The 21,984-nt window shown below is 45.8% G+C and overlaps 1 protein-coding gene across 3 annotated transcripts in view; it reads left to right on the plus strand.

Moving 5' to 3' along the window:
* Positions 1-21,984, plus strand: part of ythdf3 (YTH N(6)-methyladenosine RNA binding protein 3) — a 57,822-nt gene that overhangs the window by 16,247 nt on the left and 19,591 nt on the right. Inside the window, exon 2 of one of the 3 annotated variants that reach the window (XM_038809478.1) lies at positions 16,709-16,798. The exons of the other annotated variants lie outside the window; for them this stretch is intronic. Coding sequence (XP_038665406.1) covers positions 16,790-16,798 — 9 coding nt within the window. The 5' untranslated portion in view covers positions 16,709-16,789. The remainder of the gene's footprint in view (positions 1-16,708; positions 16,799-21,984) is intronic. 3 annotated transcript variants of the gene reach the window in all.

Below are 21,984 nucleotides of genomic sequence, written 5' to 3' on the forward strand. Positions count from 1 at the left end.
ATTTGGACTTTCTTTTCCAGACTACTTTGTCCCTGCTTGTGGTCTCTCTGCATATTCCAGGAGATCCTGCCCTGCCCTTCATTTGAAATGAAGGAGTGAGTCACCATCTGCCTTTTCAAAGTGAATGTGCTTGGCTCGCCCTTATGGGATCGCTTGTGCTGCCCAGTCAAAGGGAATTCCCGACTCTGACCAAGGCGGCAGGTGGGTACTCTATCTTTGCAGGTTCCTTCTGATCCTGGTATGTGCAGTTGACTAAAGGAAGGACAGGTAAGGGAAGTAAATTGCATCTGCTGGCCTGCACTGAATGGAAAAAAAATGGAGCATTTTTTACAGCAAGTAGATCAATAACAGTGATTCATTTAAAAATTGTTCAGAGTAAATCAGTGCATCAAATGACTTTTATTGGTCCAACAACAAAGAACACACAAACAAAATCCAATTCACGAGGAATTTCAGATAGTGAATTGGGAAAGCCTAATGTGTATTTAGCGGGCTGTGGTTAGTTTAATAAAAACTGGGACCACTTTTAAAATGATATTGTGGGAATAATTATTTGTGAGAATTGCCTTTTTCAAACGCTGTTCTAATTTTTTAAAATTTTTTTAATAAATTTAGATTAGCCAATTATTTTTTTCCAATTAAGGGGCAATTTAGCGTCGCCAATCCACCTACTTTGCACATTTTTGGGTTGTGGGGGCGAAACCCACGCAGACACGGGGAGAACGTGCAAACTCCACACGGACAGTGACCCAGAGCCGGGATCGAACCTGGGACCTCAGCGCCGTGAGGCGGTTGTGCTACCCACTAGGCCACCGTGCTGCCCCACGCTGTTCTAATTTTAATGATTCCGATGATGACTTTCAATATAAGTGATCAACGCTGAATATACAAACATAAAATATAACTTTAATAAACAGGAGTTCAATAACTTTGTCACAAATGAACTTAATAGAATCAAATGGCTGTTTCATCCTGTTCAGGACAATAGATCCTCAGGTCACACATCTTCAATTTCCAGGCTATGGGCCCTGTAGGTGTAAAGGCACACAACACAGAGGACCTGACTTTTACTGGCAGATCATCATATGGTTAATTGTGATGTGACGGACAGCATGGTGGCGCAGTGGTTTGCACTGCTGCCTCCTGACACCAAGGACCCAGGTTTGATCCCAGCTCTGGGTCACTGTCAGTGTGGAGTTTGCTCATTCTCCCCAAGTTTGCGTGCGTTTCGCCCACACAACCCACAGATGTGCAGTGTAGGTGGATTGGCCATGCTAAATTGCTCCTTAATTGGATAAAATTAATTGGGTACTCTAATTTTTTTTTAAAAATGTGATATGACACCAAACATCTAGGCATATGCCCAACTCTAAATACAAATGAGTGATTAGATACTGCAATGAGTAATGGCCATTCAAGTGAAAGAACAAAGCATTATGGACACCCTTAAAACTATTTTCTGTGAAAGTCGAAACTTTGGGGAGAGAATGATTTTCCTTCTGTCCAATTTGATCTCAAAGAAGGTAATAGTTGTCCTTTGAGATGTGGTTCTGCAGATGCGATATCCTCCCCACTGAAGGTATTCCAGCATAACTCCTAATAGTGGGAATTGATAGTGCTAGATTTTTAAGTGGACTGCTGTTGAGGCACCCCTCTGAAACATCTATGCATCTGATTCCAACTGAGATCATAGAATACAATGGGGAAGGGAAGAACATTGTAAGGCTGATGGTAAATGCCGAGTTCAGAATCGCAGAATTGTTATGGTGCGGGTGGAGACCATTTGGCCCATTGTGTCTGCACTGGCTGTCCAAATGAGCATTATGAATTAGTTCCATTCCCCTACTACTCTTCTCCCCCACCTTCAAAAACATTGTTTAGAAAAATGAAGGTTTATTTAATCAACACAGGATTTATGCTCCAGATTTTATTAAGTAACGTGGTGAGATTTGAACTGATGGCCCCAGAGCATTTGCCTGGGTCGCTGGATTACTAGTCTAGTGACATTGCCATAACACCACTGTCTCCAAATCCTAAAAGGGAAAGTTGAAAAAACTGCCCTCTGTCTTAAACACAATCAGTGATTTGGCCTCCACGGCTTTCTGCGGCAAAGTGTTCCACAGATTCAACACGCTCTGGCTCAAGAAGTTCCTCCTCATCTCTATTTTAAAGGATCGTCCCTTTATTCTGAGGCAGTGGTATTGATATTGGTATCTAGTTGTATTGGTATAATGTAAGAAAAGGTTTGAAATACAGAGAATGCTCTCCCAGATGTTTTGTGATGATTTTGAATAAACTAAATGCTTTTTTTTGGGAAGTAAAGTAAACAACAATAAGGTGGACTAGAAGTACACTTCGCTAAGACAACGACTATACACAGTATTACTAATTTTAAACAGTTCCAAACAAGCTTAACTTAACCATCTTCAGACCTAACTCCCCAAATTGTTCCGTAACACATTGTAGATTTTAAAATCTATAAAAGACCAGTAACAGTTACCACACCAGACAGTTGTATATCTTTGTGGTTGCTTCTATAATAATAATCACTTATTGTCACAAGTAGGCTTCAAGTGAAGTTACTAGTCGCCACATTCCGGCGCCTGTGCAGGGAGGTCAGTACAGGAATTGAACCCGCGCTGTTGGCCTTGTTCTGCATTACAAGCCAGCTGTTTAGCCCACTGTGCTAAATCAACCTCTGTGAGATGAGCAGCTTTCTTTTCAAAACTAGCTTTCTTCACAGACACTGCTTGGTCGGCGTTAAAGAGCTACTCCTACTGTTGGTTGAGGTAAAACAAAATAGCCTCCTGCATAGGTTGAATCATCTCCTTAAATGCAGCTTTTCCTTGTTGATCTTACCTTATCTGACCTAACTTTTTTGAGAACTCCGACTTAATTAATATAATTTCATGATTTTGACTGAGTATAAATGGCAAGTACGCTCTGTTTTGGAATCCTCTCTTCTCGCACCGGTGTCTCTTCCTCTGAAACCCTTGACATCAGATTCAAATTCATTTGTGTTCTGTTCCCCCATTATTGTTAACTTACTTTGAATAAACAGCTGTTCACAGTGTTGCTAAACTTACTAACATCAAAATCACTAAGACCATACGACAAAGGAGCAGAATTAGGCCATTCGGCTCATCGAGTCTGCTCCGCTAATCAATCATGGCTGATATTTTTCTCATCCCCATTCTCCTGCCGTCTCCCCATAACCCCTGGCCTGCTTATTAATCAAGAACCCATCTATCCCTGTCTTAAACACACTCAGTGATTTGGCCTCCAGAGCTTTCTGCGGCAAAGAGCTCCACAGATTCAACACCCTCTGGCTGAAGAAATTCCTCCTCTCTATTTTAAAGGATTGTCCTTTCAGTCTGAGGCAGTGGCCTTAGGATCTAGTTTTTCCTACTAGTGGAAACATCCTCTCCATGTCCATTCTACCTAGGCCACTCAGCATCCTGTTCTCCCCCCCCCCCCCCCCCCCCCCCCCCCCCTCAATCTCAGTCCCGTTTCTCTCCCCCCCCCCCCCAAAATCTAAACTCGAGCAAGTATAGATCTGGATTCCTCAATCGCTCTTCATTCCAGGGATCATTCTTGTGAACCTCCTCTGGACCCTTCCAAGGCCAGCACATCCTTCCTTCGATACGGGGCCCAAAACTGCTCACAATACTCCAAATGGGGTCTGACCAGAGCCTTATACAGCCTCAGGTCTTGTATTCTAGCCTTCGTGACATGAATGCTAACATTGCATTTGCCTTCCTAACTCCTGACTGAACCTGAACGTTAACCTGAAGAGAATCTTGAACTAGGACTCCCAAGTCCCTTTGTGATTCTGATTTCCTAAGTCTTTTCCCATTTAGAAAATAGTAAACGCCTCCATTCTTTCGAGCAAACTGCATAACATCACACTTTTCCACATTGTATTCCATTTGCCACTTCTTTGCCAACTCTCCTAGCCTGTCCAAAGTCCCTCTGCAGCCCCCTGCTTCTTCAGTACTACCTGTCCCTCTGCATATCTTTGTATCATCTGCAAACTTAGCAACAGTACCCTCAGTTCCTCCTTCCAGATCGTTAATGTATGTTGTGAAAGGTTGTGGCCCCAACACTGACCTCTGTGGCACACCAGTAGTCACCTGGAAAATACCCCTTTATCCCCGTTCTGTGCCTTCTGCCAGTCAGCCAGTCCCCTATCCATGCCAGTATCTTGCCCTTAATATCCATTAAGTTATTTAACATCCTCCTATACGGCACCTTATCAAAGGCCTTCTGGTAATCTAAATACATCACATCCTTTGTCTAACCTCACTGTTACCACCTCAAAGAATTCTAACAGATTTGTCAGACACGACCTCCCCTTGATGAAGCCATGTTGACTCAGCCCTATTTTATCATGCACTTCCAAGTACTCTAATAATGGACTCTCAAATCTTACCAATGACCTAAGTCAGGCTAACTGGCCTATTATTTTCCGTCTTCTGCCTCCCTCCCTTCTTCGTGGGTGTTACATTAGCCATTTTCAAGTCAAAGAAAATTACAGCACAGGAACAGGCCCTTTGGCCCTCCCAGCCTGCGCCGATCCAGATCCTTTATCTAAACCTGTCGCCTATTTTCCAAGGATCCACTTCCCTCTGTTCCCCGCCCGTTCATATATCTGTTTAGATGCATCTTAAATGATGCTATCGTGCCTGCCTATACCACCTCCACTGGCAAAGCGTTCCAGGCACCCAGCACCCTCTGCGTTTAAAAAAAAAAAAACTTTGCACACACATCTCCCTTAAACTTTCCTCCTCTCACCTTGAAGTCGTAACCCCTTGTAATTGACACCCCCACTCTTGGAAAAAGCTTGTTGCTATCCACCCTGTCTATGCCTCATAATTTTGTAGACCTCAATCAGGTCTCCCCTCAACCTCCATCTTTCCATGAAAACAATCCTAATCTACTCAACCTTTCTTCATAGCTAGCACCCTCCATACCAGGCAACATCCTGGTGAACCTCCTCTGCACCCTCTCTAAAGCATCCACATCCTTCTGGTAATGTGGCTACCAGAACGCCATTCAGTATTCCAAATGTGGCCTAACCAAAGTCCTATACAACTGTAACATGACCTGCTGACTCTTGTACTCAATACCCCGTCCGATGAAGGCAACCATGCTGTATGCCTTCTTGACCACTCAATCGACCTGCGTTGCCACCTTCAGGGTACAACGGACCTGAACTCCCAGATCTCTTTGCACATCAATTTTTCCCAGGACTCTTCCATTGACAGTACAGTCCGCTCTTGAATTAGATCTTCCAAAATGCATCACCTCGCATTTGCCTGGATTGAACTCCATCTGCCATTTCTCTGTCCAACTCTCCAATCTATCTATATTTTGCTGTATTCTCTGACAGTCCTCCTCGCTATCTGCAACTCCACCAATCTTAGTATCATCTGCAAACTTGCTAATCAGACCACCTATACCATCGTCCAGATCATGTCTTTCACAAACAACAATGGTCCGAGCACGGATCCCTGTGGAACACCACTAGTCACCCGTCTCCATTTTGAGACACTCCCTTCCACCACTACTCTCTGTCTCCTGTTGCCCAGCCAGTTCTTTATCCATCTAGTTAGTACACCCTGAACCCATACGACTTCACTTTTTCCATCAACCTGCCATGGGAAACTTTTATCAAATGCTTTAATGAAGTCCATGTATATGACATCTACAGCCCTTCCCTCATTAATTAACTTTGTCACTTCCTCAAAGAATTCTATTAGGTTTGTAAGACATGACCGTCCCTGCACAAAACCATGCTGCCTATCACTGATAAGTCTATTTTCTTCCAAATGTGAATAGATCCTATCCCTCAGTATCTTCTCCAACAGTTTGCCTACCACTGACGTCAAACTCACAGGTCTATAATTCCCTGGATTATCCCTGCTACCCTTAAACAAAGGGACAACATTAGCAATTCTCCAGTCCTCGGGGACCTCATCCGTGCTCAAGGATGCTGCAAAGATATCTGTTAAGGCACCAGCTATTTCGTCCCTCTCTTCCCTCAGTAACCTGGGATAGATCCCATCCGGACCTGGGGACTTTTCCACTTTAATGCATTTTAGATTACCCAAAACTTCCCCCCTCCGTATGCCGATTGGCCGGAGAATCCAAGTTTACGCCGAAATCGGGGTGGCGTGGTTTTTGCGATGCTCCGCCCCCACCAAAACGGCATACTCTAGGAGTATGCCCCCTTCCTCTGGGACTTTCCCTGCCTTCAGTGATTCCTGAAAGGTGATCACCAATTCCTCCATAATCTCCTCAGCTATTTCCTTTGGAACCCTGTTCCACTAACACAGACATGCCAGCCCCTGCAATATATTCCAGAAAATATTCCAATTTCTAGGATTTCCCCGATATTTTCATGTTACCACTATTTTCCTGACACTTTATAGCAGGTTAAGTGATTAATCCAAGTATACAATGTTATGGAAAAGGTCAAGCAACTTGCAAGTTAGTATAATAGAATTTAAATATTCATCATAATTTTTTTAGTGGTTCAGTTGTGTCTTTAATATCACCCAGTAACAGTGAAATTCGAGAGAATTATATTTTGAAGCCAATGCAGATTGTCAAAACTAGATTTCTAGAAGAATAATCATTTTTCTTTTCAAGAAGAGACTTTGTACACCTATTTGAGAAAAAGATTTAAATTTTCCATTGCAACTCGCCCTGTAAAGTTCCAGTACGATGAGAAAATCTCATAAATTAAGACCACAGATACTCAGCAGAAATAATATGTCATGTCGATTTAAATTTGTTCAAGTTCAGGACCACCTAGTTTAAGAAATTGTCTCTTAAATTAAATCTGGCCTTTTGCGTGAAAGCCTTTTGTATATCAATGTTGGTATAAAACTAGAAAATGCTGGAAACACTCAAGCCAGTCAGGGAGCACCTGCAGAGAGAAGGGAGGGTTAGTGTTTCAACCCTCGCTTCAGATATTGCCTGACCTGTTGGGTGTTTCCAACATTCGTTTTTTATTTCAGATTTTCAGCATCTGAACACCAACACACAGATTGTCTCAATCCATCTGCTGTTTAAAATCCTAATCTATGCTTTTTTTTTGAAATAATTTTTATTGAAAAATTTTGAATTTATACAACAATAACGCACCTTAGTAAAATACCAAAAATAACAATAATATTAACAATCATAAACATTCGCCCCACCTCCATGAACAACGCATTTTAACAACAGTGCAAATTAACACAATATAAACAAGTCCAGAAAAGGCTGCCATCGTTTATAGAACCCTTGTATTGATCCTCTCAGGGCAAATTTGACCCTTTCCAATTTTATAAATCCCGCCATGTCACTGATCCAGGTCTCCACACTTGGGGAGCCTTGCATCCTTCCACTGTAGCAGAATCCTTCGTCGGGCTACTAGGGACGCAAAGGCCAGGACACCGGCCTCTTTCGCCTCCTGCACTCCCGCCTCTACCGCAACTCAAAAAATCGCGAGTCCCCACCCTGGTTTGACCCTGGATCCAACCACCCTCGACACCGTCCCCGCCACCCCCTTCCAGAATTCTTCCAGTGCTGGGCATGCCCAGAACATATGGGCGTGGTTCGCTGGACTCCCCGAACATCTGGTGCACCTGTCCTCACCCCCAAAGAACCTACTCATCCTAGTCCCGGACATGTGGGCCCGGTGCAGCACCTTAAATTGGATGAGACAAAGCCTTGCACATGAGGAGGAAGAGTTGACTCTCTCCAAGGCATCCGCCCAAGACCCGTCCTCTATCTGCTCCCCAAGTTCCTCCTCCCATTTAGCCTTCAGCTCCTCCACTGACGACTCCTCCACCTCCTGCATTACCTTATAGATGTCAGACACCTTCCCCTCTCCGACCCACACCCCCGAAAGCACTCTGTCCATCGTCCCCCGCGACGGCAGCAGAGGGAATCCCTCTACCTGTCGCCTAGCAAACGCCTTTACCTGCAAGTATCTGAACATGTTCCCTTGGGGAAGGCCAAATTTATCTTCCAGTTCCCCCAGGCCCGCAAACCTCCCGCCAATAAACATGTCCCTCAATTTGCTGATGCCCACCCTTTGCCATCCCCCTAAATCCCCCATCCTTGTTCCCCGGGATGAACCGATGGTTGCCACCCAGTGGAGCCTCCATCGAGCCCCCTGTTTCCCCCCGATGCCGTCTCCACTGTCCCCAGATTCTTAGGGTCGCCGCCACCACCGGGCTCGTGGTAAACCTCTTAGGGGAGAGCGGCAACGGTGCCGTTACCATGGCACCCAGGCTCGTACCTCTACATGACACCATCTCCATTCTTTTCCACGCCACCCCTCCCCCCTCCATCACACATTTACGCACCATTGACACATTGGCTGCCCAATAGTACCCCAGAAGGTTGGGCAGCGCAAGCCCGCCTCTATCCCTCCCTCGCTCCAGGAACGCCCTCTTCACTCTCGGAGTCCCATGTGCCCACACAAAGCTCAAAATACTGCTAGTCACTCTCCTAAAGAAGGCCCTGGGGATAAAGATGGGCAGGCACTGAAAGAGGAACAAGAACCTCGGAAGCACTGTCATTTTGACGGACTGTACCCTCCCCGCCAACGATAATGGCAGCATGTCCCACCTCTTGAACTCCTCCTCCATCTGATCTACAAGTCTGGTGAAGTTATGCTTGTGAAGAGTCCCCCAGTCCCTAGCCACCTGCACCCCCAGGTACCTAAAGCTCTCCCCTGCCCGCCTAAGCGGGAGCCTACCAATTCCTTCCTCCTGGTCTCCAGGGTGCACCACAAACACCTCGCTCTTGCCTAAATTTAATTTATAACCTGAAAAGGTCCCAAACTCAGCAAGCAACTCCATCACTCCCGGCATCCCTCCCACCGGGTCCGCCACATACAGTAACAGGTCATCGGCATACAACGACACCCTATGTTCCTCTCCACCTCGCACCAAGCCTCTCCACTTCTCTGAATCCCTCAACGCCATCGCCAGCGGCTTGATTGCCAGTGCAAACAACAAGGGGGACAGGGGGGCAACCCTGCCTGGTCCCTCGGTAAAGCCGGAAGTACTCCGGCCTCCTCCTATTCGTGGCCACGCATGCCATTGGGGCTTCATGTAGCAGCCGTACCCATCTAATGAACCCTTCACCAAATCCAAACCTCCCCAACACCTCCCATAGGTACCCCCACTCTACTCTATCGAAGGCCTTCTCCGCATCCAGTGCCACCACTATCTCTGCCTCCCCCTCAATTGCCGGCATCATGATGACATTCAACAATCTCCGCACATTCGTGTTCAGCTGCCTTCCCTTCACGAAACCTGTCTGGTCCTCGTGCACAACCCCTGGCACACAGTCCTCTATCCTGGTGGCCAGGATTTTTGCCAGGACCTTAGCATCCACGTTGAGGAGAGATATGGGCCTGTATGAACCACACTGCTGGGGGTCCTTGTCCCTCTTTAAAATTAACGAGATCAGCGCCCGCGACATCGTCCCACGCTTCATTTGAGTGTCCGCACCAGCAAGGGGCCCACTAGGTCCACAAGCTTTTTATAAAATTCCACCGGGAACCCATCCGGTCCCGGTGCCTTCCCTGACTGCATCTGCCCGATCCCCTTAACTAGCTCCTCCAGCTCAATCGGCGCACCCAACCCCTCCACCTTCTCCTCCTGCACCTTCGGGAAAGAAAGCCCGTCAAGGAACCTCTCCATTCCCCTCCTCTCCCCCGTTGGCTCCGACCAGTACAGTTCCCCGTAAAAGTCCTTGAAGACCTCATTCACCTCTACCCGCTTCCGCACCACATTCCCAGTCTTGTCTCTCACTCCAGCAATTTCCTTAGCCGCATCCCGCTTGCGGAGCTGATGAGCCAGCATCCTACTCGCCTTTTCACCATGTTCGTACACTGCCCCTTGTGCCTTCCTCCACTGTGCCTCCGCCTCTCTAGTGGTCAGCAAATCAAATTTAGCCTGCAGGCTGCGCCTCTCCCCCAACAGTCCCTCCTCTGGTGCCTCTGCATACCTCCTGTCCACCTCCAGCATCTTTCCCACCAGTCTATCCCTCTCACTCCTCTCCCTGTGTGCCCGGATGGATATCAGCTCCCCACGAATCACTGCCTTCAGGGCTTCCCAGACCATCCCCACCTGAACCTCCCCCATATCATTCACCTCGAGGTACCCCTCAATACTTGCCCGGACCCTCCTACACACCTCCTCCGCCAACAACCCCACATCCAATCGCCACAACGGACGTTGGTCCCGCACCTCCCCCATCTCCAACTCTATCCAATGCGGAGCGTGGTCGGAGATTGCAATGGCCGAATACTCGGCCTCCTCCACTCTTTGAATCAGTCCCCTACTCACAACGAAGAAATCTATCCGAGAGTAGACCCTATGTACGTGGGAGAAGAAAGAGTACTCACGTGCCCTCAGCCTCACAAACCTCCATGGATCCACCCCACCAATCTGATCCATAAACCCTCTCAGTACCTTGGCCGCCGCCGGCCTCCTACCCGTCCTAGAGCTGGACCGATCCAGTGAAGGATCCAACACCGTATTAAAGTCCCCCCCCATGATCAGACCTCCCGCCTCCAGATCCGGGACCCGTCCCAACATACGCCTCATAAAGCCCGCATCGTCCCAAAATGGGGCATACACACTAGCCAGTACCACCTTCTCTCCTTGTAGCCTGCCCCTAACCATAACATACCTACTCCCCTTATCCGCCACCACCTCCGATGCCTCAAACAACACATTTTTCCCCACCAGAATCGCCACTCCCCGGTTCTTCACATCCAACCCAGAGTGGAAAACCTGCCCCACCCATCCCTTCCTCAGGTGGACCTGGTCCGCCACCTTCAGGTGGGTCTCCTGAAGCATTGCCACATCTGCCTTTAGCCCCTTCAGTTGAGCCAGTACCCTCGACTGCTTCACCGGCCCATTCAACCCTCTTGCATTCCAGGTGACCAACCGGATCAGAGGGCGTCCCGCCCCCCCTCCCCCATTGACTAGCCATAGCCCGTCGACTGCCCGCCCCAGGCCAGCACCCCCTGCCCGATCCAGTCCCCACAGCGACAACACCTCTCCTCTGTCTCCCCAGCCCCCACCAGCTCCTTCCTGACCCTACCAGCAACAACCCGGTATTCCCCTTTCCCCCCCTCCCTTCCCCCCCAGGCTAGGAACCCTCCCAGCCGCGAACCGTCCTCCATTGTACTCCCGTGGGTCAGTTAACTTCTGCTGACCCCGGAAACTTCCGCCAATAACCCGACCCCTCCCAAAGTGGGATCATCCCCCAATCTATCCCTCCTCCAGGCACCGCTCCAGCGCGGGGAAGAACCAGTGAAGGCCCCGCCTCCCCCGTCACCGTCTCCGCCCCCCAGCCCCGCAGAGTGGGAAACCAGAGGAAAGCCCGCACTTTCGCACTGCCCCACCGCACCCTTCTGCCGCAGCTCCCAAATAACAGCCCCAACCCGACATAGAATACAGAAAATCCCCCCGACCCTCCCCGCAAGATACACAGCTCAACCAATGCCCCACAGCAGAAAAAAAACATAGCAGAACAACACCCCCATAAATAACCATATCAAAATTGCAAAAGTACAAAAAAAAAAGAACATAGCAACAGCAGAATCCAGCGCTAAGATATTACAACCGACCCCGCAACCCCAAACCCCTAGTTCAAGTCCAGTTTCTCCGTCCGCACGAAGGCCCATGCCTCCTCCGGGGAATCAAAATAATAATGCCGGTCCGAATAAGTTACCCACAGGCGCGCGGGCTGCAACATTCCGAACTTTATCTTTTGCCTGTAAAGCACCTCCTTCGTCCGATTAAATCCGGACCGCCGCTTAGCCACCTCCGCACTCCAATCCTGGTAGATCCGTACTACCCCATTCTCCCACTTGCTGCTCTTCACCTTCTTGGCCCAGCGCAGCACACACTCTCGATCACTGAACCGGTGGAACCTCACCAGCACCGCTCGCGGGGGTTCATTGTCCTTAGGCCTCCTGGCCAGTACTCTGTGTGCTCCCTCCAGCTCCAAGGGCAGATGGAAAGACCCGGCCCCCACTAGCGAGTTCAGCATTATAGCCACATAGGTTGTCAGGTCCGACCCCTCCAGCCCCTCCGCAAGGCCCAAGATCCGCAGGTTTTTCCGCCTCATGCGGTGATCAAGCTCCTCGAAGCGTTCCTGCCACTTCTTGTGGAGTGCCTCGTGCCCCTCCACCTTACTCACGAGGACCACGGCCTCCTCCTCTCGTTCAGTGGCCTGCGTCTGCAACTCCTTGATGGCAGCACCCTGGGTGGTCTGAATCTCCGACAGCCTTCTGTTTGTTTCCTGCAGAGAGCTCAGTACCTCAGCCTTGAAGTCTGTGAAGCAGCGCAGGAGAGCAGCTAGTTGCTCCTGGGCCCAGTGTTTCTACTCCTCTGGAGCTCTGCCGGCGGCCATCCTGGATCCCTTCCCCCGTTTTTTCTGGGGAGCTGCTGCTGCTTTTTCCCCCTTTCCACTCCCGAGTTCGAGTCTTGGACTGCGGGGAAAGTCGTTCAGCACACCTTCCCCCACCGGGAGACGTCGAAAAATTTCCGTTTTGGGCTCTAAAAAGAGCCGCAAAGTCCGTTTAAAACGGGAGCTCCCAAATGTGTGGCTTCCTACTTCATCACAGCCACCGGAAGTCTAATCTATGCTTTTAACCACTGGACTTGACAATTGGAGTGCACTTCTGAGTCACTACCTACGCACGCAGCGTAGAGCACCCAGCTCTAGCTGTGGATATGGCCGGACAATTGCTGGGTCCGTGGCCGCGCATGCGCTCGGCGGCAGCCTGTAGCGGCCGCGCTGTGCGACGTTGCAACAGCCGCACGGGGATCCAGCCTGCCAAATAGTGACCCCCTTTGGCCACGCCCGCCAGACTCGGACCATCCCCTGCCCACGGATCGCCCCGCCGACAGTGGCGGTGTTGGACTTAGTCCGCAGCTGCCACGCCGAGTTCCTGAAAAGTACCACACGTGACTGAGGCCGTTGGGAACTCGGTGGGGAGGGCCTCGGGTAATGCCCTGAGACCGTCCAGACGGCGTGCGGCGAACTCCTGGAGTATGCCATTTTGGTGGGGGCGGAGCATCGCAAAAACTGTGCCACCCCGATTTCGGCGTAAACGTGGATTCTCCGGCCAATCGCCAAAGGCGATTTCGGCTTCGGAGACCAGAGAACCCAGCCCCGTGACTATGCTCATTGACCTACATTGGCACCTGATCCACCAACACCAATTAAAAATTCTCATTTTCAGTTGAAATGCTTTCATCGGTATGACTCTTCTTATTTCTGTTTTCTATTACAGATTTACAATCCTCAGGAATCCTTTGCATCAGACATATCTCGCGCTTCTTCATCATATAATTGACATTATACATCTAGCAATCTCGGCCCTATGCTCTGTATTTTCTTTCCTGGGCTGAACTATTGTCCCCTCCTAATACATCCTGCTTTTGACGCAACCTCATTTTTTGTCTGATGACACTTCTGGACTTGTGCTGGGATGTTTACAAACATTAACGGCACTATTTTAAAAAATAAATTTAGAGTATCCAATTACATTTTTTTTTTCCAATTAAGGGGCAATTTTAGCACGGATGATCCACCTACCCTGCACATCTTTGGGTTGTGGGGATGAGATCCACGCAGATCCGGGCAAACTCCACACGGATAGTGACCTGGGCCCAAGATCGAACCCGGAGTAAGGCAGCAGTGCTAACTGCTACGCCACCGTGCCGCCCTAATTAAAGGCATTATATAAATGAAAGTTGTTGTTCCTCAAAATTTGGTAGTGCAGTATAACAATTTCAGGTTTAATTAATTGCATGCCTTTAGCTCTGCGTTGTCGCTCGTGTGTAAAAGCATAAATGTAGCGTATGGTGATGTACAGAAACATTAAAGTTCTTGTTAGAAAATAAATACCATGTCTCTGTAAAACCTGCACTTAGGAGCTTCACAGTAACTTTTTGCCGGATGCATTTCTACTTCTATTCGACATGTATTGTTAAAATCCAGTTAGAGACCAGTAACGTTTTGTTCAAAGAAAGTTTGAAATCTCAGTTACCCACTTGGAGAATAAAGCTACAAGATTCCATGGTATTAAGCAAACTATACAAAGTAAGAAAACAAAAAATCTGCAATGTCTATCTTGTACTCTAACATTGAGAATCAACACGAGGTAAATATGAATTAACAGGCAAACTATAGTCAAACTCCTCTCACGATACATTAAATGCAGCCAAGTCAAATCCTACAGATTTGTTAATAATTCACCCAAATGTCAGTGACCACTGTGAGCCTCTCAATCTTGTTAAAACTCTGCCTCCCATATAAGGAATTTCAACTCTTCACCTAGAGGGTCTAGCCGCTGAATTTCCTCAAAAACTGCTCCAACTCGAACTACCTCAATAACTGCTCACCTCCTGCTGATTTGACCTCAACTGAGACTGTTCCACGGGATTCACAGAATTGTGCTCCTGCATCAAATTGCTGGCACATAACTATTTGGGACGCTGCTAGTTTTGCTATGCTGGCACTGTCCTTTGATTTCTCCAAACGCCAGTCTCCTGGCTGCATTGAGCTATGAATGGTTCCGAGGGATTCTGCCTGACATGGAACCAATGACATTTCACCACTACCTCAGCTCTTCAAGACTTCTTCCTGAGACCTAACCGGACCAGACAGCTCCCAGGGCTTCTGTGTGCTGCCAACAAAACAATTTCCAAAAACCAACCAACCAGCCCCCTCTCCCAACAAATACAAATAAATTGAAACCAGAGAAACTTCTTAAGCTCCACCCATCTCCATGGCCTTTCTGGGTTCACCAAAATCTAATTCAGCTCTATAACTCCCAAAACAAAACATCTCTCTGGGCTGTGCTTCTTCTCTCTGGATTTTGCTTCTTTGCCAACTGTAAACATCATGTCTCCAGCTAGGTGAGCCCACTTGCTGTTTTATGACTTCTATTCTGACTATTTTAAATAAACACAACCTTCTGAACTCCCAATTTCTTTTAGCTAATTTGAATGAACGGGTTGCTAATGGTGTTAGTATGTCTAAAATTAAATTCTATTATACATCAAATCCACTCAATTAATAGCAAACATTAAAAAGCTTCCTGCTTATGCACATCTCAAATACTGATTAATATTTCTTGAAGGATAGGCTGGTCCCTATCATTCCTTGTCTTAAATAATTTCCTTTCCTTACTGGAACTCATGATTTTTATTTTAGCTACTTTCGCTAAGATCCTCTGACTTTTAACTGGAACTGATGCAGCATTTATTGATCTAACTTTTGCTCTATAATTGACTAGATTTGTCTTTGATCTTCAGAAATTAGTAAGCAAACTGCTTCACAAAGTAAAACTGATGATTTCTGTTAAAAATAGCACAGGAAGAGCAGTTGTTTAATTCCCACAGACAGAAGCAACTAAAATTAACTAATTTTTGTAGAAGTTATATTTTTTCATATGTTCTTTAATTTCTATAGTGACAATCTTTCTTGCACCTTATTAACTCCTCCAGCAACGTTTTTAAAATTTACGTATTTTTTGCCCCTCATCCCTACTCTTTGTCACCAAATTGTTTGGAGAAACTCTTCAATGTTTATTGGTAACTTTATAGTCTAGTAGGTCATGCTCCATTTTGCATAACTAGAACCAAGATTGAGATCCCAGCAAAACTCTGAAATATATTGCTTCATTGTTTATGTTGATCTGAAAGCTGAATATTCATTATATTCATTAACATCAGTGCAGTTCTACCACTTGAAAAAACACACTACCTTTTTTTTGCCTTAAAAATTTTATTAACAAGTTTGTTGACACATAAGAACAGGTCAGATTCCATGAGTACTCACTGATCTTTCAGCTCCCGCAAATTGCAGACTCGCTGTAACGGCTGAGGTGGTGTTGTAGGCCCAGCTACTGTTTTAATGCAATATCCACAATGCCAGATACTGGCTGCCCTATGCTTCATCTTTGTTTTCCCATAGAAGGATTTTGCAGAGTGTGGCTCCATTTTGGGTTCCCTATTTTCTGACAATTACCACTTTCTTGGTGGGTTTCTCTATCCTCCCAGTTGGTGCAAAGAGGCCACACAACCTTTTAATTAGTAAAATCTACCTGAAATACTTTTAAAACAATAAACTAATGGCAAATACTGCTAACAACAATAACTTTTTTTAAAAAATCCCCATTTTGCTACTGCATCCATACATGCATTCACACTAGCATTTATATTTAACAGAACCAAACACTTGGTGTTTACATTTTGCTGATCATTATTTAGAGTGTTTTACAATTACAAAAATATAAAAGTAATAGATTTGCTGCTTCCTTGTATATTTGAGTTGGCATTGGAGAAAACTTGAATTTTATTTTAAAAAGGATGCATTAACATTGGGTCATAGGGAATTAAGTTTTTTTTTGAAGAATTTTTTAAAATTCACTTTTGCAGCATGTGGGCTTTGCTGGCTAGGTCAGCAATTTTGTTGACCATCCCTAATTGTGGTAAATGTTGTGGATTATTTGATTTAGAATGTTGTGAATTGTCTCACCTACTGTGTTGGAATTTGGCACAGATGTCAAAGTATTGGCAGAGTTTTCAGAGCAGGTTGTTGGATGTGGATTGGCCTGAAGCCTTTTCAGTGAGATGGAAACTCTTAATGAAAATATTTCTTTTTTCAGATTTTTAGTTAGAGCATCAACCAGGCAGGAAAAGCCTTGAGGAAGAGCTGCGTAATTGTAATAATATTGAGTTAACGCAGCATGTCAGAGGTAAGCGCTCCATTGAGTGCCCTCTTATTTGAACAATGTTTTTTTCCACTGGTTTACCCATTTTAAGTACTTATTTCAGGTAAGGGTCTAAGCAGACCGGCTCAAAGACTTGAGATTTTAAATTCTCAATAGATTTTACTAGGTCATTGCATGATATTCTTTCCAGATTACCTGCTCACTCCTAGAGGTGGGTTTTGTTTCTTAAATGTGTAATTGTGGGGTGTAGTTGCAGCAATGTTAGGCGGAATGGGTGAATAAAATAAATACACATTGGTTCATTTTAAAAATCTATTCATGGTGTGGATGCCACTGACATGCCCACCATTTATTCCCAAATCCCTATTTGCTATTGGGAAGGTGGTGGTGAGCTGCCACTTCGATCCACTGAAGTCTGTGTGATGCAGGTATACCTAGAGTGCTGTTATGGAGAGTGTTTCAGGATTTTGACCCAATGAAGTGATGGAATCTTCCCAAGTCGTGATGATGTGGACTTTGTAGGAAACTTGTAAACCTGTGGTCCACTGATGCACTCACTGTCCTTGTCCTTCTAGATGGTTTGGCAGCATGCTGCTATTCAAAGTTTGCCAAATTTAAAAAAATTACCAAATCTAATCTCTAATTCACTGGCGGAGTGGTGCCTAATACTTCCTTATTGCTGCCATTTCCGCATCCATTCAAAGAAGCTGCAGTTCATCCGTAAAACTGTTCTATTAAAAACAATAGCTTGGGACATGGAATCAGATTGGTTACAGTGCAGAATATTATATGCAGCCCATCATATCCATAAAGTTTTGCAAGTGCATCTCTGCTAATCCCACTCGTCCCCATTTTCTTTGTAGCTCTGCAATTTGTTTTCCTCTTTGGGTGCTTATCCAGTTCTTGATTGAAAGCCTCCACCACACACTCAAGCAGTCCATTCCAGATCCTCATCACTTGATTCTTTAAAAAATATATATTTTTCTTGTTGCCGTTGAGTGTTTTGTCAAGTAGCTTAAATCGGTGTTCTCTGGTTATTGACTCTTCTGTCAATAAGAACAGTTTCTCCCTCCTGATTTTGAACACTTCTATGAAAGTTCCTCTCATTCTTCTCTTTTCTAAGTAGAACAATCCAAGCTTCTCCAATATATCCATGTAACTGAAGTACTTCATTTCTGGAATCATTCTATTAAGTCCCTTCTGCCCCCTCTCTAAACCCCTCATCTGGTGCCCAGAATTGGCTCCAATACTCCAGTTGCGGCTAAGCTAGTGTTGTAGAAAGTGTCGTCATAACTTCCTTTCTTTTTACACTCTGGTTCTGTAAAGCCCAGGATCACGTATGCTGTATTAACCAGTTACTTAACACCCTGAGACATGCATCAATTTTTGCACATGTATACCTGCAGCACTTTAGGATTGTACCCTTTAGTTCATATTGGCTCTCCTCATTCTTCCTTACTTTCTGTCCTTTCCACCACGCTGCCCTCATGAGATCTATCACTATCTTGCAGTTAACAATACTCCCAAGTTATGTCATCTTCAAATTTAAAAATTGTGTTCTGTACACCCAAGTCTGAATGATTAAAATATGAACAAAAGCAGTAGTCCTATGGGAAGTCTGTTGGCGGCGCCAATAAGAGGGAACCATAGATTCATCCCGGGGAACATCGACGGGGGATTTCAGAGCTGGTACAGGGTGGGCATACGGCAGCTGAAGGACCTGTTTATAGAGGGGAGGTTTGCGAGCCTGGGAGGGCTGGAGGAGAAGTTTGAGCTCCCCCCGGGAAACATGTTCAGATATTTACAAGTGAAGGCATTTGCTAGGCGGCAGGTGGAGGGGTTCCCCCTGCTCCCCAGTAAGGGGGCGAGTGATAGGGTGCTCTCGGGGGTCTGGGTCGGAGGGGGGAGGATATCGGACATCTACAAGATAATGCAGGAGGCGGAGGAAACATCAGGGGAGGAGCTGAAAGCCAAGTGGGAAGGGGAGCTGGGAGAGCAGATAGAAGACGGGACGTGGGCGGATGCACTGGAGAAGGTCAATTCTTCCTCCTCGTGTGCGAGGCTGAGCCTCATTCAATTTAAGGTGCTGCATAGAGCTCACATGACGGGGACAAGGATGAGCCGGTTCTTTGGGGGTGAGGACAGGTGTGTCAGATGTCTGGGAAGCCCAGCGAACCATGTGCATATGTTCTGGGCATGTCCGGTGCTGGAAGGGTTCTGGAAGGGGGTGGCAAGGACGGTGTCGAAGGTGGTGGGGTCCAGGGTCAAACCAGGATGGGGGCTTGCGATCTTTGGGGTCGGGGTAGAACCGGGGGTACAGGAGGCTAGGGAGGCCGGAATACTGGCCTTTGCGTCCCTAGTGGCTCGACGAAGGATATTAATTCAATGGAAGGACGCGAGGCCTCCAAGCGTTGAAACTTGGATTAACGATATGGCTAGCTATATTCAGCTAGAAAGGATCAAATTTGCCCTGAGAGGGTCGGTACAGGGATTCTCCAGGCGGTGGCAACCTTTCCTTGACTTTTTAGATCAGAGATAGGCGTTCGGGGTCGTGGCAGCAGCAACCCGGGGGGGGGGGGGGCAGCAATGGTCGTGGGGGGACAGCAATGGTCGTGGGGGGACATGCACGACTGTAACGCGGGCAAGTCTGCTCGCTGCTCATGTCTGAAACTGTAGGCTGCCTTGTTTGTTAAGTTGTTGCTTGGGGGGGGGGGGAGGACTGGTGCGCGCGAGAGGGCGGGCGAGGGAGGGATATTTGCCGAGAGGGATTGTGTTGTAAATAATTTAAAAATTAGTAGGGGTAAATGTCTGTATGGAAACTCTTTCAATAAAAATTATTTAAAAAAAAAAGCAGTAGTCCTAGTACCCACTCATGAGGAACTCCAATGTACCTTCCTCAAGTCCAAAAAGCAAGTATTCACCACTACTTCTCGTTTCCTGTCGTACAGCCACTCTATCCATGCTGCCTTTGTCCCTTTTATTTCAGACTTCAATTTTCCTGATGAGCTTATTATGTGGTACTTCCATCAAATTGTTTTGTAATTCCATATACACTACATAACCTTCTCTGTTACTTCATCAAGTTAGTTAAATGTAACTTGAATTTAACACTACATGCTGGCTTTCCTTCATTAGTCCACAATTGCCTGAAATTTAATTCTATTCTGGGTTATTGTTTCCAAATTCTTTCCCACCCCCGATGTTAAACTGACTGGCCAGTAGTCACTGGGTTTATCCTTAAACTTTTTTTTGGAACTATTATAGCAATTTGCAATTCTCCAGTCCTCGCCCCACTCCTCTATCTGGGAGGATAGGAAGATTATGGCCAGTGCGTCTGATATTTCCACCTTTTCTTCCCTCCGCATCCTCTGATGTGTTTCATTTGGTCCTGGCAACTTATCAATTTTAAGTATAGCCGGTCTATCTAATAACTCTCCATCAATTGTTAACCAATCTATTGTCTCGGAGACTACCTCTTTTGCTGCTTTTGATAGTACCTTTAGTAAAGGCATGCTAAGTATTAATTTGGTACATCAGCCTTGCCCTCTGCCACCATGCATAGATCACCTTTTTGGGCTATAATTGGCCCACCACCTCTGCCCCTTTTATGACTGTTTTACTACTTAAGCACCTACTGAAGACTTGATTTCCCTTTTATGTAGCTGCCAGTCTCATCTCTTATACTCCTGCCCTCTCGTGCATCCTGCCCCAATCCTTGCATTGTCCTTGTGCATCGTTCTAAGGTGCTGCATTAGTATTATCTGAAAACATCAGCTGCTTGTTGTACCAGCACTTAACCTGAACATCAGGGATCCTGATATTGGGGTGGCATTATTTGATTTTAGGTTGATATTTTAGCTAGCTACTAATATAGTTATTAAACCCTAACATTGAACAAAGTGTACTTTAGCCCAGTTAATAGTTGCTCAATTATGGGATAAATACCGTTATGTCAAAGACCATGTTCCGTTCAGTTTCTTATTTGGATTTTGAAACTTTGTTTCCAATAGAACTCATTTGGGCAATATCTTATCTTAATTTTCAAATAAGAAAAAGGAGCCAAAAACATGTTTTAAAAACTAGATTCATGATTGTAGAAAGAAAATATGTTGGCAGCAGATGGAAATTTCAGGCAACCTCTTTGCACAAAGGCTACTGGAAGAATTTATTAACTAATTGAAGTGTTTGTAAGGATATCAGACTATGTATATTGAACTTAATGTAAATAGAATGTGATCTTGAGCTAACCTCACAGTTCAGTAAGTAAATGGGGGAGTGAATGTAAAGCTGAGTCACACAGCCTAGGAAAGCCCTAATTTTAAACTTTGGTGGATGATATTAAGATAGTAGTAAGGGGTTGAGTATTAGCATTGCCTCAGTGGTGGCACTTATCGCTGATCCTCAAAATTGTGCGTTCCAAGCCCCACACGTGGATTTGAGTAATAATCCAGGCTGACAGCCCAAGGGAGTAGTGAATATGGGTGGTGGGTCTTTCAAATGAGATGTTAAATTGAGATCTCATCTGTGCTATCAAGTGGGCGTAAAAGATCTCGGGGGTCCTATTTAATTGAAGGACGAGCATCGGATTTCTTTTGGTTTTTGGTTTTAAACTATATCTTTAACTAGCAACTTTTTCAGTCATTTGAGTTAAATTCACAGTACGTGCAAAAGGGAAGGGTAACAACAACTTCTAATTTCAGCATTACATTTAGAGGGAGGAGGAGGTAGAAAGTTAGTTAGGGCCACTATATTTTAGAAGGTGAAATACTGCTGGTAAAAGGAGCCATGCTGTCAAAGCTTTTGGTCTTATAGACATACAGGACAGGTGCATGAATGTCAAATTTCAAAGGGAGAACAATTTCTACTGCATGGGAAATGGGCATAATTAAATTAAAAGCATGGGGGACATTAGTTTCCTGATTAATTCTCCATGGAAAAGCCTCTACCAGATGCAGGAATGCCAAATTTCAAAGGGAGAAAATTTCTACTGCATGGAAATGGCACAATTAAATTAAAAGCATGGGGGACATTAGATCTCTGATTCATTCTACATGGAAAAGCCTTGACCAATCACAGTTGACTTGCCTGCCAATCAACATCCTTTTCTCATGCAGTAGAAATTATTGCTCCCTTTGAAATTTGACATCCTTGCCTCTGTCGTGTTGGGTGTAAGATGAAGAGCTTTGACAGTGTGTGTCTTTTTTCAGAAT

This window comes from Scyliorhinus canicula, chromosome 10 (genome assembly GCF_902713615.1).
Source record: "Scyliorhinus canicula chromosome 10, sScyCan1.1, whole genome shotgun sequence".
In the NCBI taxonomy this organism is placed as follows: Eukaryota; Metazoa; Chordata; class Chondrichthyes; order Carcharhiniformes; family Scyliorhinidae; genus Scyliorhinus; species Scyliorhinus canicula.